The sequence below is a fragment of the Tamandua tetradactyla genome, chromosome 5, assembly GCF_023851605.1.
Source record: "Tamandua tetradactyla isolate mTamTet1 chromosome 5, mTamTet1.pri, whole genome shotgun sequence".
Taxonomy (NCBI): domain Eukaryota; kingdom Metazoa; phylum Chordata; class Mammalia; order Pilosa; family Myrmecophagidae; genus Tamandua; species Tamandua tetradactyla.
Window position 1 is genome coordinate 111,679,547 of NC_135331.1, and position 15,559 is coordinate 111,695,105.

Genomic DNA, 15,559 nt, shown 5'->3' on the forward strand with positions numbered 1-15,559 from the left:
TTTTTCTCTTGCTGCTTTCAAGATCCTCTCTTTCTCATTGACCTCTCACATTCTAACTAGTAAGTGTCTTGGAGAACGCCTATTTGGGTCTAATCTCTTTGGGGTGCGCTGCACTTCTTGGATCTGTAATTTTAGGTCTTTCATAAGAGTTGGGAAATTTTCAGTGATAATTTCTTCCATTAGTTTTTCTCCTCCTTTTCCCTTCTCTTCTCCTTCTGGGACACCCACAACACGTATATTTGTGCGGTTCATATTGTCCTTGAGTTCCCTGATACCCTGTTCAAATTTTTCCATTCTTTTCCCTATAGTTTCTGTTTCTTTTTGGAATTCAGATGTTCCATCCTCCAAATCACTAATTCTATCTTCTGTCTCTTTAAATCTATCATTGTAGCTATCCATTATTTTTTCTATGTTTGCTACTTTATCCTTCACTTCCATAAGCTCTGCGATTTGTTTTTTCAGTTTTTCTATTTCTTCTTTATGTTCAGCCCATGTCCTCTTCATGTCCTCCCTCAATTTATCGATTTTGTTTTTGAAGAGGTTTTCCATTTCTGTTCGTATATTCAGCATTAGTTGTCTCAGCTCTTGTGTCTCATTTGAGCTATTGGTTTGTTCCTTTGACTGAGCCATATTCTCAATCTTTTGAGCGTGGACAGTTATCTTCTGCTGCTGGCGTCTGGGCATTTATTCAGATTTCTCTTGGTGTTGGACCCAGCAAGGTTGTAATATTTTTCTGTGAAATCTCTGGGTTCTGTTTTTCTTATCCTGCCCAGTAGGTGGCGCTCGTGGCACACGTTTGTCTGCGAGTCCCACCAGTAAAAGGTGCTGTGGGACCTTAAACTTTGGAAAACTCTCGCCGTCCTGGGGGTTCGCTAGCCGAAGCGACTTGAGCCGGCCCGGGGTCCGAACGCAGGGAGGGTTGCTGGTCGCCGCAGCCAGGGAAAGAGCCCGTCCGAATTTCCTAGTCGGCCCTGGGCAACAAGCGTGGCGGGAGGGCGCCAGCGGCAGCGGCCCACCCGAGAGAGTGCACGTTCCCCGAGAGTCACGGGGTCACCGTTCTCCGCGGCCTGGGGGTTTCCAATCCAATTCTCTCAGTTGGTCCGGGGGCTGCGCGTGGTGTGGGCGCCAGTCGCCTTGGTTTCAGGGGACCACCTCTCCAATTCTCCCAGCCGGCCCAGGAAGGGGGAAGGGAGTAACTCCGGCCGCTTGCCACCCCGCCCGGTAAGGCCCGCGCGCCTCGGCGATCTCACCCGAGCTGCTTCTCTCAGCCAGCCAGCCGTTCCAGGATGGGGTACGCTGTCTTTTTTATCTCTGTTGTGGCTTTGGGCGCTTTCTGTATCGTTTCTACTCCCCTAGTAGGTGTCCTGGAGAAGAAACTAAGATCCGCGCGTCTTACTAAGCCGCCATCTTCCAGGAAGTCTCTCCCTGAATATATTTTTATTGCTCTTCTTGTTTTGAATCATAAGGGGTTTTCTTCCTAAATTATCTTATATAGATAATTCATTCACAAGATAATTCTTATATATAGTAATTCTTATAGAAGACTTGAATTTCTACTGTAATAAGCTAACGAAAGGTTATTTCTTTCTGTGTCCTTGCAAGAGGAAAAACATGCCAAGCTAATATGATTACTGATATTATTCATACTAGAGTGCTTTGAACTCTCAATACATTGAGAGTCTGATTTTATTCTGCACTCTTTCTCCATGTGTACTTTTTCAATTCTGGTTAAACCCAAGAAGTCAGTTATAAGCTAGTTGGAATAAAAACTTGACTTAAAATTGCCTTTATAGTAATAACGTTTTTAAAAGACATTTCCCTAGCAGGGTGCAAGAGTAACTCAATGGTAGAATTCTCGCTTGCTATGTAGGAGACCCAGGTTCAATTCCTGGCCCATGCAGCTCCCCCACCCCCGCCAAATTCTCCCTTGTTGCTTAGATGTGGCCTCTCAGTAAGCCCACTCAACAGGTGAACTCACTGCCCTCCCCTGCTGTGTGAGACATGACTCCCGGGGTGTAAATCTCCCCAGAAAGGTGGGAAAGAACTCCCAGGATGAGCTGGAACTGGCATCAAGGGATTGAGAAAGCCTTCTTGGCCAAAAGGGGGAAGAGAGAAATAAGACAAAATAAAAGACATTTCCCTTAGGCAACATCCTCCCTTTTCCCTAGCGTCTGTATCAAGCTGGTTAGATCAGGGTTGCATCTATGAGTCATATCCTCCGTAGCCAGCTGCTGCTGGCCTTGCCTCCCTCTGATAGCCTCCTGGAGTCTGAGTGGCAGAGGTGGTTGCTGTGGCTATGAGCGTGACTATGTGTTTCCTGAGGTCAGGACTGGGGCGCTGTGAGGCCCTGATTGTTTAGGTTTTATCTAATAAAAGAGTTTAGGAACTCCCATGTACAGTACCAGTTTTCTCTTCGGAATAAGATACAGTGAAACTTCATACTATTTACGTTTTTGTATTTTTAGTAGCAGCATTTGTCTATCTTAGAGATAGACAGAAATTTTGTTTCCTATCTCTTCTCCTCACTGCTTTGTTTTGGTCCCACTCTTTTGACCCCTCTGGGTCTTCATTTCTTCAGCTATTAAATGGAAATAATGCAGTCATATTTAACACAGGGGGTGGATGTGATGATTAGCTGACATAATAATGATGGAAAAATTTTTGTAGAGAACTTGACATTTTTCAAGGCACGTGCATACAGTCTCATCTGATATCAATGACAACTCTTTATGGTGGGCAGATATATTACTATTAGTATCGCTCTGCAAATGTATTCCTGTAAACATTTATATATAAACATAAACATAGTGAAGTTTCATGATAACTCATGAACCTTTTCTTTTACAGAAACCGCTTGACTACAAATACAGATATTTTCGTCGTGTCCCTGTACAAGAAGCAGATCAGAGTTTTCATGTGGGGCTCCAGCTATGTTCCAGTGGTCACCAGAGATTCAACAAACTCATCTGGATACATCATTCTTGTCACATTACGTACAAGTAAGTGAATAAATTAAAAATACCAAGGTTACAGAAAAAAAGTGTACTTCATTATTAGGCTTAGAAACTCACAGATATTTTTGAATTCCTCAGAGCTCACATTGCATTACAAAGCAAAACCAAAGTGTGACATTACTGCATACCAAGAAAATGGCCAAAGTAAAAAAGACTAAACATGGAAGAGGCAGTGGAGCACTGGGGGCTCTCACATAGAGCCAGAGGGAATATGAATCGGTACAACCCACACTTTGGAAATGAAAGTAGTACTCCATGGGTAAAATGGTACTCAGTCAACTCTGAAGTTGTCCATGTATTACTTATTCATTGACCTATTCAAGCAATGTAAAAATACTACACCATCTTTCAGTTTTACCATCATTTTTAATTTTGTTTCTATTTGTTTTTTTCCTCAGAGATTGTGCGCTTAGTTAGGAAAGTAAGTCTGCTAAAGATTTAATCTCGTATATTTCAAAGCCAAATATATTAGGTGGTTCCTATTTAAAGCTCTTCAGTCTGTATGGATTAATTAATGAACAGAAGGGGGTGTTTGAGAAAGGACCAGACCAAAAATAAGTAAAATAAAGGACTTAGGGAAATGAAACATCAATTAGTGTGAATATACAAGGTGGCTGTTTTTAGGTTGAAAGAATATTGGTACTTTACTGTGTGCCCTCTGTTCCGGTTGAATCCAAAATTTCTGAGAGTAGTTTTCAAGCCATCTTCCAATTACCTGCTTTGCAACCTTGGACAAATGGTTGAAACTTTCTTGGTCACATTTCCAACTTACAAATAACTTTTTTCAAGCATGCAGGTGGTACAGACAACTAAGAAGAAACTTTCTTTTCTTCTTTTCTTCAGAGCATTACCTTCCATCCAATTATCACTTTTTGTTTCTCTCTGGTATCTGGTACAGTAGAATTTTGTTTCTCTTTTCACCCAAAGAAACCAGTTCCAAATGTAGAACCAAGCATATGAGTGGTAGCTTGAGTTCCTGCTTGACCCATTAGAAAAGCATTGTGGTTTTTTTGAAGAAAAAAGGACATTATGATGGGTGCCATTTGTAGCTGCTAGTGATCACGTTGACTCCCTTGTAATATTTATAAAGTCACTTGAGTTTTCTGCTTTTGGGACCAAGTCAAAGGCTGTGATAATATAATATGTCACCTCCTACTAATTATAATTCTGCAATTGATTATATGTAAGTATTAAATCATTAAGCTTATTCTAGGAATATAATTAGTGTAGTCTTTCTGAAATGCAGTTTGACTGGAATCTTAAAAACGTCTATATCCTTTGACTTAAAAATTCCATTTAGGAATCTGTTTGAAGGACATAATCAAAAATACCACAGCATGGTTTTTAATTGCCAAATATTGGAAACAACCTAAATCTCTAACAAAAAAGATTTTTTGGAGCTCCAGTTCCACACACACACACACACACACACACACACACAATTAATTGAATTGTACATTAAGTACTATTATTTACTTTAAATTAAGTAAATTGCGGTAGAAACAGACAGTGAAATATTAAGCAGACACCAAAAATCATTTCTGAAGAATATTTAATGATACCAGGAAATGCATATCATAATGTTAAATGAAAAGCTGCAGGAAATGAAACATCAATTAGTGTGGATATACTAATAAAGTATGGTCTCAATATTAAAACTTGATAGAGAGATTGAGGTATCTGGAAGAAACACCAGAAGAAAGTATTTCATAATGCGCTGCCTAGATAGTGGAATTATGAGTGATTTTTCTTTAGTTTTTTCTAAGTTTTCCAAAATTGTGTACAATATTCCTATAATATTTAGAATTTACTGACAAATGAAAAATTTAAAAAGACTAAAGCATAAAATACCCATCCCAGGGCGGGCCACGGTGGCTCAGCAGGCAAAAATGCTCGCCTACCATGCCAGAGGACCCGGGTTCAATTCCGGGTGCCTGCCCATGTAAAAAAAAAAAAAAGAAAATACCCATCTCACCCCCAACATGCAAGAATTTTAAATAAGTTGAATTTTCCTTGTAACGAGTACCTTTTGTGTGCCCCCAGATCGACTGGTGAGACTGCAGTCACAGCCTTTGAGATTGACAAGATGTATACCCCCCTGTTCTTCGCCAGAGTGAGGAGCTACACTGCTTTCTCAGAAAAGCCTCTATAGAGTCTCCGTCCAGTCCTCTGTTACTGTTGCATGAATCAAAGTATATAGAGCAAAAGAGCACCTAAGTTATAATTGCGCGCACACACACACACACACACACACATATATATATATATATGGAATTGGAACTTATTTTAAATTGTTGGGGTTCTTTCAAGAAGAGTATAAATTGATTATTTTTTTTATTTAAAGAGAGTTGATTCTTGGGTGTTTTGTTTTGAAATTAATATTATAAGTTGTGTAAGCAATTTTATGTTATGAAAAACCTTCACGTAAGGTTTAAATCATGTCATTTTTTAAGCAGATTTATGAGCAGATTTCTATCAAGTAAGTCTTTTTTTTCCTTTCTGCCTGTTCATCCTAATACTTAAATGCATCAGGGAAGAGCTTTGCTGGAAAAGCATTTATTTCACGCATGACATCCTGTCTCTGTACTAAAAGCTCAAACTATGAAGACCTGTTCTATGTTTGTTTGAAACTGTTTGACCAGTAAAGATCATAAATAAATGTTTTCTTTAAAGAAAATTTATTTGGGTAGCCTTATTGAATGCAGAATATTTCATAGATATAGTCACAGAGTAACCAGGCTTAATAATATTGACCTCTTTTCATCATTGGTCTTTCTTTGTAGGCAGCCACAGTCCATGGATATCTCCGTCCATCCTCATCTAAGTATCTTGCAGATCTGTGGCATTATGTGGAAAAGTGACTGCCTGAAGCCTGGCACCCCTCCAGCATCTTTGTAGAACCACAGAGATTCATGTAAATCCAGGCCTAGGTCTTCTAGAATGAAAACTGGAAGAGAGCCACCCCCATAGTAAATAGCATGTTATCTTTTCACTTAAAGGAGGCCCACCTCTTAGTAACAACACTATTAAGGTTTAATTTCAGAGTCTGCATCTGGCAGACCTCTGTCAGATTCAGATTTATTTATGTGTTTTTAATATTTTTATTGAGATATCTTCATGCACTATCCAAAATATACAATCAGTTGTTTACAATATCATCACATAGTTGTATATTCATCACCATGCTCATTTCCAGAATATTTGCATCACTCCAGAAAAAGAAATAAAAAGAAAAAACACATATCTCTTACGCCTCCCTCTCATTGACCACTAGTATTGCAATCTACTCAAATTTTTTACCCCTTATCCCCACCGCCATTATTTATTTATTTTTTTATTTGTCCTTATTTTTTTACTCACCTGTCTGTACCCTTGATAAAGGGAAAGTCAGCCTCAGGGTTTTCACAATCACACAGTCACATTGGAAAAGCTATTATAGTTATACCATCATCTTCAAGAATCAAGGCTACTGGAACACAGTTCAACAGTTTCAGTTACTTCCTTCTACCTGCTCCTACACCATAAGCTAAAAAGGGGTATCTGTAAAATGCATAAGAATAACCTCTCCACTCTGAAATCTCTCAGCTGCTGAAACTTTATTTTGTCTCATTTTTCTCTGCCCCCTTTTGGTCAAGAGGGCTTTCTCAATCCTATGATGCCAGGTCCCAGCTCATCATCAGGACTCAGGTCCCATGTAGTGGGGGGAGGGCAGATGTATTTTTGATGGTTCAAAGACAGTTGAATACTCGTACTTTACAAAAATCATTATCTGCAGCCACTGTTGCTTTCAAGTTTAGACTGACATTAAAAACATTTCATAGGTCCTCACAGTTCACTGTGAACAATCCTTTTAAAAAATTAACCCATATTATTGTGTCAAAAATGAGAACCACACATCCAGGGTGTGCACAAAAAAAGAAGTCTACTTAGGTTGAAATTTGCAGTAATCTGAGAAAAATGTTTCTCAAGTTGGGATAGAAGCAACATGCCTAAGATAATGCAGTTCTTTATGGTATGGCTTTATTATTTTTGAAATATAAATTATTAGAGGTGTAGCTAGAAAAATATATTCTTTAGGAAAGTAGGATTTGGGTGTCTGTTTCACTCATCTCTGGATTAAATGATCTATTGCAGATAGCCAGTGAAAAACCAAGTTCAACCTTAGTGATTCCTTTGGGACCACTACGGCGACTTACACTTTTGTTCTTAAATTTACCTTAGAAGTAGAAATAGTAATTTTTTTCAGATTACATTTTCTGTATATTTTTAAATACCATGTTTGTAAAAGTACAAAGGCAATATACAATTTAATTTTTAAAAGCTAGAATATTCAGATAAAAAATTAATAAATTAAATTATCCTAATACCCAAAATAACTATGCAGAGGAATTATTGCTGTCTAACCATTTTTCCCTACAGTTCTTTGTAAACCCTGCCACAGAAGCTTTTTTAACTACAGAATGTCTCTCTCTTGCTTTTTCCATGTTATATAAGTCAGTACTGTAGAAAGCTGACACAGCAATATCTAGGCTAACTCTTAAAAATAGACCAAAAAATTTCCAGAAATTGCATCCCTATAAAGTGCTTGACACATTCCATGGCCTCTCAATGCAAGCTTTATAGAAAGAAATGAAAGAAAGCATGCTTTTGCCACTAGATGACACTCTCAACCAGGCTTTTTTATTTTTGCTTTTATTCTTTGTTGTGGTCAGTGCTAGGGGAAGTTGGTTTTTTTCTTTCCCGAAAAAATAGAAGCACCCCAAATCTTTCTGTTAAGCCTTCAAAGCTGCATATGATAGGATTTAAGAATAAAGGTGTGTGCCCAAAATGAAGTGCCTTCTTGATGCCAGCACTCTTAATTCTTCTGCCATACTGAGCTCTATAACTAGTCAAGAAATCCCAATTTTCTTTGCCAGTTTTTACCTGGCCAGTTTGCCTTGTCAGTTTAGAGAAATTGAATATACTCTGGTTTGGAATAATGGGGTATCCTGGGGTGAGTAATCTGGGGAGTGGGAGGTTGGGAGAGGGTCAGAAGAGAGGGACCATCCTGACCCCATCTGACACACAAATGGAGCAGTTTGTAGCTACTTTATACGTGGGAGACTCCAAGCCCTTCTTCCCTTAGTCTTCCCAGTGCAGAGATTCTGGGGCACCACTATTGAATCCACTCAAAGCTTCCATATTTACACTTTCTTCCTGGGAATCCAGTAGACATTTGGCAGTGGAATTGAGATTCAGGAAAACATGTAAGACTGTTCTAAAAATGCTGATTCCCGGACACTGAGTAGTTTATATGTCAGGGGATAGTGTAGTGTGGAAATCTCATCACAACACAACTTCTTTCTGGCAAAAATGACTTTTCTGTGCAGACTAACTCTTCATTGAACATTGGAAGTAATATCCAGTTCAACTTATTGTAGATAAGCCAAAGGAGAAGTAAATTGAAACTCCTATGTAAGCAAGGTGACCATAGTCAATCCACTCTCAAAATCGGGACGCTTTTGGTGGAAAGGAGTGTTTTTTATACTCTCACTAGAACGAGCATGAGCCAAGACTATTCTGGGCAAATTGGAAGGAACAGTCACTCTATAGACAAGTTGTTGCCAATGCCCTACGGCCAGCTTTTTGTCAGTTGTAACTTGAGATGAATGTTTTTTCTTCTTCTCTGGCTTTATTCCTTCCAACAAAAGGGAAGAAATTGCCTATGGTGTTTCCTAGGGTATGAAGAATAGAATGACTGCTGTTGATACAGCTGATTTCCATACTTTCACTTTGAAGTCACTTTGCAAGTTCCAACATACCCATTATCCTGCAGTAGATTCTGGCAGACTTCAAAATACTCACCAACTTCTGCATTTGGCTAATGGAAGCTTTGATGCCAGAAATCATCAAGAGCTTGAAAAAATGCTGAATATGTAAGTTGGTTTCTAATTTTCTCATCTGCCCCCAATTTTAGCCTGATTTCTTTAAGCCTGACTAATTTCTTCCAGGCCTACACTGTAACGCCAAGGTAAAGCAGGCAATTGCTCGAAAAAAATTTTCCCTCTACTTATGACTCACATACCTTTGAATCATACAGCTAAGAGCAACATTTCTCTTCCTGATTTATTTCTTCCTCATCTCCCCTTGTGATGCACCTGCATGATTACCTAGAGGGGTGGATTTATTTGGAGCATTGTGATGTAAGGAGCTAGCTCCATGGTGTGGTGAAAAGACCATAAATTGGATTTGAAGGACATGAGCTCAAAGCATCTAGCACAGAGACTGACACATAGTAGGTACTCGGTACATTTGAGCTGATTCCCAATCTGACCACCATTGTTAATTCTTACAGTGGAGGGGTGGGCTCTGTGGCCTTCACTTCACTGATGTATCTTTGGTTGGATGCCCCCGAGTCAAGCATACAGCAACGGATGCTGGTACCATTTGGAGCAGGTGATAGCTAAAACAATGGGACTTCTATAGAGTAAGGGTCTTTGAGCTGTGCTGTCTTCAGACCTTTAAACATGATTACTTTGAGTGCCTAAGGACCTGAATGGGAAAGAATCTTGCTCCTCCAGATATGAAGGAATTAGACCTTCCCCTGAGAACTTGAAAGGAGACGTAAGGAAGTAGCATAAAACAGTAGAAAAACCCCAGACTTTGGTGTTAGATAACCCTGAGTTTGAACTCCCACTGTTTCTGGCACTATCTTAAGCAGAGTCACCACCTGGAGCATCATTGGTAAAAGAGGGAATATGATGACTACCCACAGGGTCACTGTGACAATAAAATATTATGATGTTAAATTCCAACGCATAATAGGCCTTCTATATGTGGAAGCTATTATCAGAGAGAATTACCTAAAAAACTAGTAATATTTAGAGTCGGTGCAGAAGATAGCTCCATACTGAAGAGGGACCAATTAGGAGAAGTCCCCAGAAAGATTATAAAATTATACATTGAAAAAATGTGAAGACTATACATGTGACCAACCTCAGCTGGGTTGCCTATACCAAAATCCCCCTGTACTACATCAGGTAAGCTTTAACTCTCGTAAAATCAGTGACTGAATTTGTCAAGTTAATGATGGTTTGCCTGAAGTGCTGGTTGAGAAGGATTCTGATGCTGTCTGGGTTGAGTAGGGAACCACACCAAGACTAATTAGCAATGCCCGCTCTGGGCACAGGATTGGGGGGCAGTGGCATGTATAACACATATTTTTCCTCTCCTCCTCAGGACCAATGGATGAGACTGCCCTCAATACAGGCAAGAACCTGGATGTATAAAGTTGCATACAGGCTTTGGTTAGCTTAGGGGAAATAAATGGAAGGCAATGATACTCCAGAAACCGATGCAGAAGGCAAGTGTGGATGATCGTGGGAAATCCTAGATGATACACAGGGGAAATTTCAACAATTTCCCAACTCTACCCAGAAGCAGCCCAGGAGGGGTGGCCTGGAGTTGTCAGGTGAAAATTGGAAATAATGGGAAATCCACAGAGCCTGAGTTGATGTCTCAATAGGTTGATTCTGGAACTCTAATCTTAAGAAGAACTGAGTTTAAAAAGTACAGCCTGGTTCTTCCTTAATGATAGAGAACAGATGACCTTTATAAGGATCATGATGATTATGAATAACAAATCCCTGCCCCTGTCCTTGCCCTGCTCAAAAAACACAAGAAATAGTAGTACTTGAGGTATAAATAATAGTCTCATAATAGACTCTCTGAGTTAGAAAGCATTACTTTGAGAAACTTGAAGAGTCAGGAAAATGTTAAAGATTTTGAATCTTAAAGTTTGTTTTAAGAAATAACAAGTTTTGGGACAGGTTTTTCTTCTCCCACTGAGATTATCATTAAGCAAGATTCCCTGACAGGACAGTTACAACCTGGCCGCCATGTTGCTTATACCCTTGAAGGTCAGCCATCATGGAGGGAACATTAGTACAGTTGTTTCAGTCCTCTGGAAACTGGAAAGGGTAAGGAAATGAATTCTCCCCTAGAGCCTCTAGAAGGAATGCAGCACTGCTGACACCTTGTTGTTAGCCCACTGAGACCCATTTTGGACTTCTGATCTCCAAAACTATGAAAGGATAAATTTGCATTGATTTAAACCACCAAGTTTGCCGTAATTAATTACAGCAAAAATAGAAATGAGTTCCGGTCGGCGTGATCTGTCCGAGGCCCGCGGCTTGTGAATCTTCTCCGTAAAACATGGCTAAAAGCTTACGAAGTAAGTGGAAAAGGAAAATGCGTGCTGAAAAGAGAAAGAAGAATGCACCAAAGGAGCTGAGCAGACTTAAAAATATTCTCAAAGTAGGGTGGGCCATGGTGGCTCAGCAGGTAAGAATGCTTGCCTGTCATGGCCGAGGACCCAGGTTCGATTCCCGGTGCCTGCCCATGTTAAAAAAAAAAAAAATAATAATAATAATAATTCTCAAAGTAGATAGTGATGTTCTAATGAAAGATGTTCAAGAGATAGCAACTGTGTTGGTACCTAAAAATTACCCAGAGAAAATGCAATGTGCGGTGGAAGATGAAAAAGATAACATGAAGATGGAGACCGATACTAAGAGAAACAAAAAGAGTCTACTAGACCAGTATGGACAGTACCCAGTATGGATGAACCAGAGGCAAAGAAAAAGACTGAAGGCAAAGCGAGAGAAAGGAAAGGGGAAAAGCAAAGCGAAAGCAGTAAAGGGTTTGGCCTGGTACACTCATAAAGTCTAATTTTATGAAAAATGATACCTGGAACCAATGTTTGATTAGAATGTATACATTAATTTCATTCTTTCTATTGTTTTCCTATGTGTTTCCATATTTCAGCTTAGCCCCTTTCTTCAGTTCATACCCAGTATATATAACTGCTTAATTTATTTTGGAAACTTACATAAAATATTTCCTTTGGTGAATGAAAGCTATATTTTAATTAGATGCTGTTCAGTATCCAGGTGTTACCACGTATCAAAATTCTTTCAAGTATTAATATGGTTGTAATTATGTATTCTTACAACTTGATAATTATAGTCAGTAAAGATAAAAAAGATGACAGTGACAAATTTGATGAGCTAACTCAGATTTAAAGAAAGTTATTATGTAATCATCACTTTGAAATACAATGTCACTGGGCTTTATACGTACTACATTTTTAGAGTTCTGATTTTTTTATAATTCAGAATAATGGATATTTTGTGTGTAGATTGTGAAGGTTAACCTTTTATGTTATAAATCCTTGAGAAAATAGTTTTCTGGTGGTAGAGAAGACAGTCTTCAGAGTTTTTTTTTTTTTTTTTTTTGGCATGGGCAGACTCCAAGAGTCGAGCCTGAGTCTCAGGCATGGCAGGCAAGAACTCTGCCACTGAGCCATGGTTGCCTGCCCTTCAGTTTAATCTTTAAAGTTTTAATTCTTAAATAGATATCAACATGTACAAATAGGTATGCTCCAAATTTTTTAGGAGTTTAGAACATCTCACATTTTTTCTGGGAACTAGTTTAATGTTCTTCAGTTTTTTCCTTATGTAGCCTAATATAGCATACTGCAGCATTTCCAAGAATATGTGCCCCTGGATGCTTGGTAAAAAAATTACATGGTCACATCAGTTTGATAAACACCACATACTTGAAGATTCACCATAAGTATTACAGTAGTCTTATAGAGATCTAGCAGTAAAGAAACTTGTTAACTTTGACTCTTTGAAACTCATATTCTGAGGAATAGAATGTGCTATTGGAAATGCTGGTATAATAAACTGATTTTTAATTAAAAAAAAAAAGAAATGAATATAATGGCTGAGAATGGATACTTCAAGGAGACAAAGACTAGCTATGAACAGGACCTTTGGTGTACAGGCCAAATCCAAACTCATGAGGTTTGCATCCTAGAACCGGAATGATTTGACGCTGATCCACCTTTCCAAACAGTCTCACTTCTTAATTCTCCTGCTAGCAGTTCTCTGCAGACACCTGCACTTCCCTGCTCCTGCATGTTTGCTCTCGAATATCTTTACTCTCATCTCTCTGACCTTCCAGCTCTGCCTCACAGAGTTCTACTTCTTCCTCCTTGAGACCTTCCCCGATTTACCTCCAATCAATGAGTAATTAAATAACCACATGCAATCTTCTCCCCTGGGGCCTCCATTCACTCTCAAAAGGCTATATTTCACCTCTGTTGTACTTCCTGCCATATCCTGGCATGCATCACATGCCAGAAGTCTTCAGAGAAGAGCTGTGAATGGCTGAATTGAGATTTTTGCTTCTCCCCTACTAAATTCTAAGTAACTCATGTACAGAGCCCCCCCCCCCCCCCCCCCCCCCCCCAGTCTCACATCTCACTCCACCACTGAGTCCAGGGCGGTGACTTATAGGTGCTGGATAGAAGTCAAGGCTTTTTAAAAGCTTTGCCTTTAAGTGGCTAAACTGAGTTTACCTGTCAGCCTGACCTCAAAATTCTAAGACTGTGACCTATTAACTCATAGGGTTTAAACTGAATCTTTGGACCTGCCACAAGCAGAACAAGACTCCCCACTTTTTCTGCAGCCCCTCTGCCATGCTTCCCTCTGTCCACGGGCAGTCAGTGTCTCCTGGCTGCATTCTTTGTACCTGCAGGTCTCGGGCCCTAGGAGCTGAATGAACAAAGTCCCTCAAAATCATACCAGTTATGGTTCTGTCACCCTTGGCCTCACCCACCCTGGAGGAATGGGCCCAGTTTCTGCTGACTGGATGCCACCATCTCCCAGGGACAGGAAGAGAGGCCCTAAAGGATTGGGGCCTGGATTTGGCTAATTCAAATCAGTAAAATGCAAGAGCCAAGGCTTTGACTAAGAAGGCAGCATAACATGTTTCAGGGTTCTGTTCCACAGAATCTTTGACCAACTGCGTGCTAGTTTGAATCTGTTATGTACCACAGGAAAGCCTGTGTTCTTTTAATCCAATGTTGTAGGGACCTATTGTTGGCTGGGACCTTTTGTTTAGATTGTTTCCGTGGAGATGTGATCCTGCCCATGCAAGGTGGGTCTTAATCTGCTTGCTGGAGAGACATTTTTGGAGAGAGCTCAGAGCCAAGAGAGCTAAGAGAAAAAAATGCTTTCAGAGACATTCTGGAGAGAAGAACCAGTAGACTTCGCCATGTGTCTTCCCATATGACAGAGAAACTCCAGATGCCAGCAGCCTGTCCTCTGAGAGGGTATCCCTTGTTGATGCCTTAATTTGGGGATTTTCCCACTTTGGAATTTCAACTTGTAACTTAATAAATCCCCTTTGTGAAAGCCAATCCATTTCTGGTATATTGCCTTTTGTCAACTTTAGCAAACTGAAACAAACTAGCAAAATCTGACAGCACCATTTTCCTCAAAACTCTAGAAGACAGTTAAAGGACTGTAGTAACTGGATGAGCGCTGAATAATAAATCAAAATTTTAAAAAAGGTAGGAAAACTCATGGGACCCTTGCTGGGCAAAGTGATTTTCAAACTTTCTTCAAGCCCTTGGATCCATTCGTTATAGATATATAGTTGGTTGTTATACTTGAGCAACGTAGAGGTTAAGATATAGTAAATCCTGGAGATCTTAGAGTGGGGATGTGTTTCATCACACATAACTTACTAAAAGAATTATGAGCCAAAAATATTTAGGAAGCAGAGAGACCCACCTCAGAGTACAGGGGTATGGCATTTGGAGTGAGAATAAATAGATTTAATACAACTAACATTAATAGATTTAATTACAGTGAAATACAACAACATAATGACTCTTGTGAACACATATTGAGTAGACATTATTGAAAACATTGAGTAAGATAGGAAATAATTTAACTAGATGGTGATTAGACTGGTGTGTTCTTGTGACAATTTATTGAGCTGTATAATACTCTATGACTTTGTGTACGCTTCTATATGTATATTATATTTCAATAACTTTTTAAAATATAGCATACAATTCTATTTGTTAAGTTCCTCCAAAAAGGCAAATGCAAACCCTTGTTTAGGAATGCATGCAAAGTGGTAAAAATAAAAAGGCATGGAAATATTCCCATAAAAGCCAGCATAGTGGCCACCTTTGTGATGTAGGAAATGTGATTAGGAGGGATGGGATTGGGGCTGCAATCATCCATGCTCTTAAGTGCCAGTAATCCTATTTCTCAGCCTGGATGGTGCCTAGACACGTGTTTGCTTTATAGTAATGCTTTGCTAAACTAAATATATAAGTTTTATGCACTTAGACAAATTTAGTAGATTTAAACCAATCTAAGTGTCTATCAGTAGGGGCCTATGTCAATAAATAATAATGCAGACATGTGATGGTGATACACTATTAAAAACGAGACAGCTCTCACTGATATGAACTAACATTAATGAATAAATTAGGAGAATTTCTGTTAAGAACAGAGGCTATCAGGAGATAGAAATAGGGCAGATGCTGGATAATTGGAGCTGAGGGGATACAGATCATGCAACAGGACTGATTGTAAAAATTCAGAAATGGATAGCACAATACTATCTGATTGTAGCACAATAATGTTAGTTCACTGAATGAAGCTAAATGTGAGAATGATAGCGGGAGGAGAGCTGGG

General features: G+C 39.3%; 1 protein-coding gene across 1 annotated transcript in view; it reads left to right on the plus strand.

Moving 5' to 3' along the window:
• FBXO9 (F-box protein 9) overlaps window positions 1-5,693 on the plus strand; it is a 46,855-nt gene extending 41,162 nt beyond the window's left edge. Inside the window, exons 12-13 of the mRNA XM_077162074.1 lie at window positions 2,848-2,999; window positions 5,058-5,693. Coding sequence (XP_077018189.1) covers window positions 2,848-2,999; window positions 5,058-5,166 — 261 coding nt within the window. The 3' untranslated portion in view covers window positions 5,167-5,693. The remainder of the gene's footprint in view (window positions 1-2,847; window positions 3,000-5,057) is intronic.
• Window positions 5,694-15,559: the final 9,866 nt, after the last annotated feature.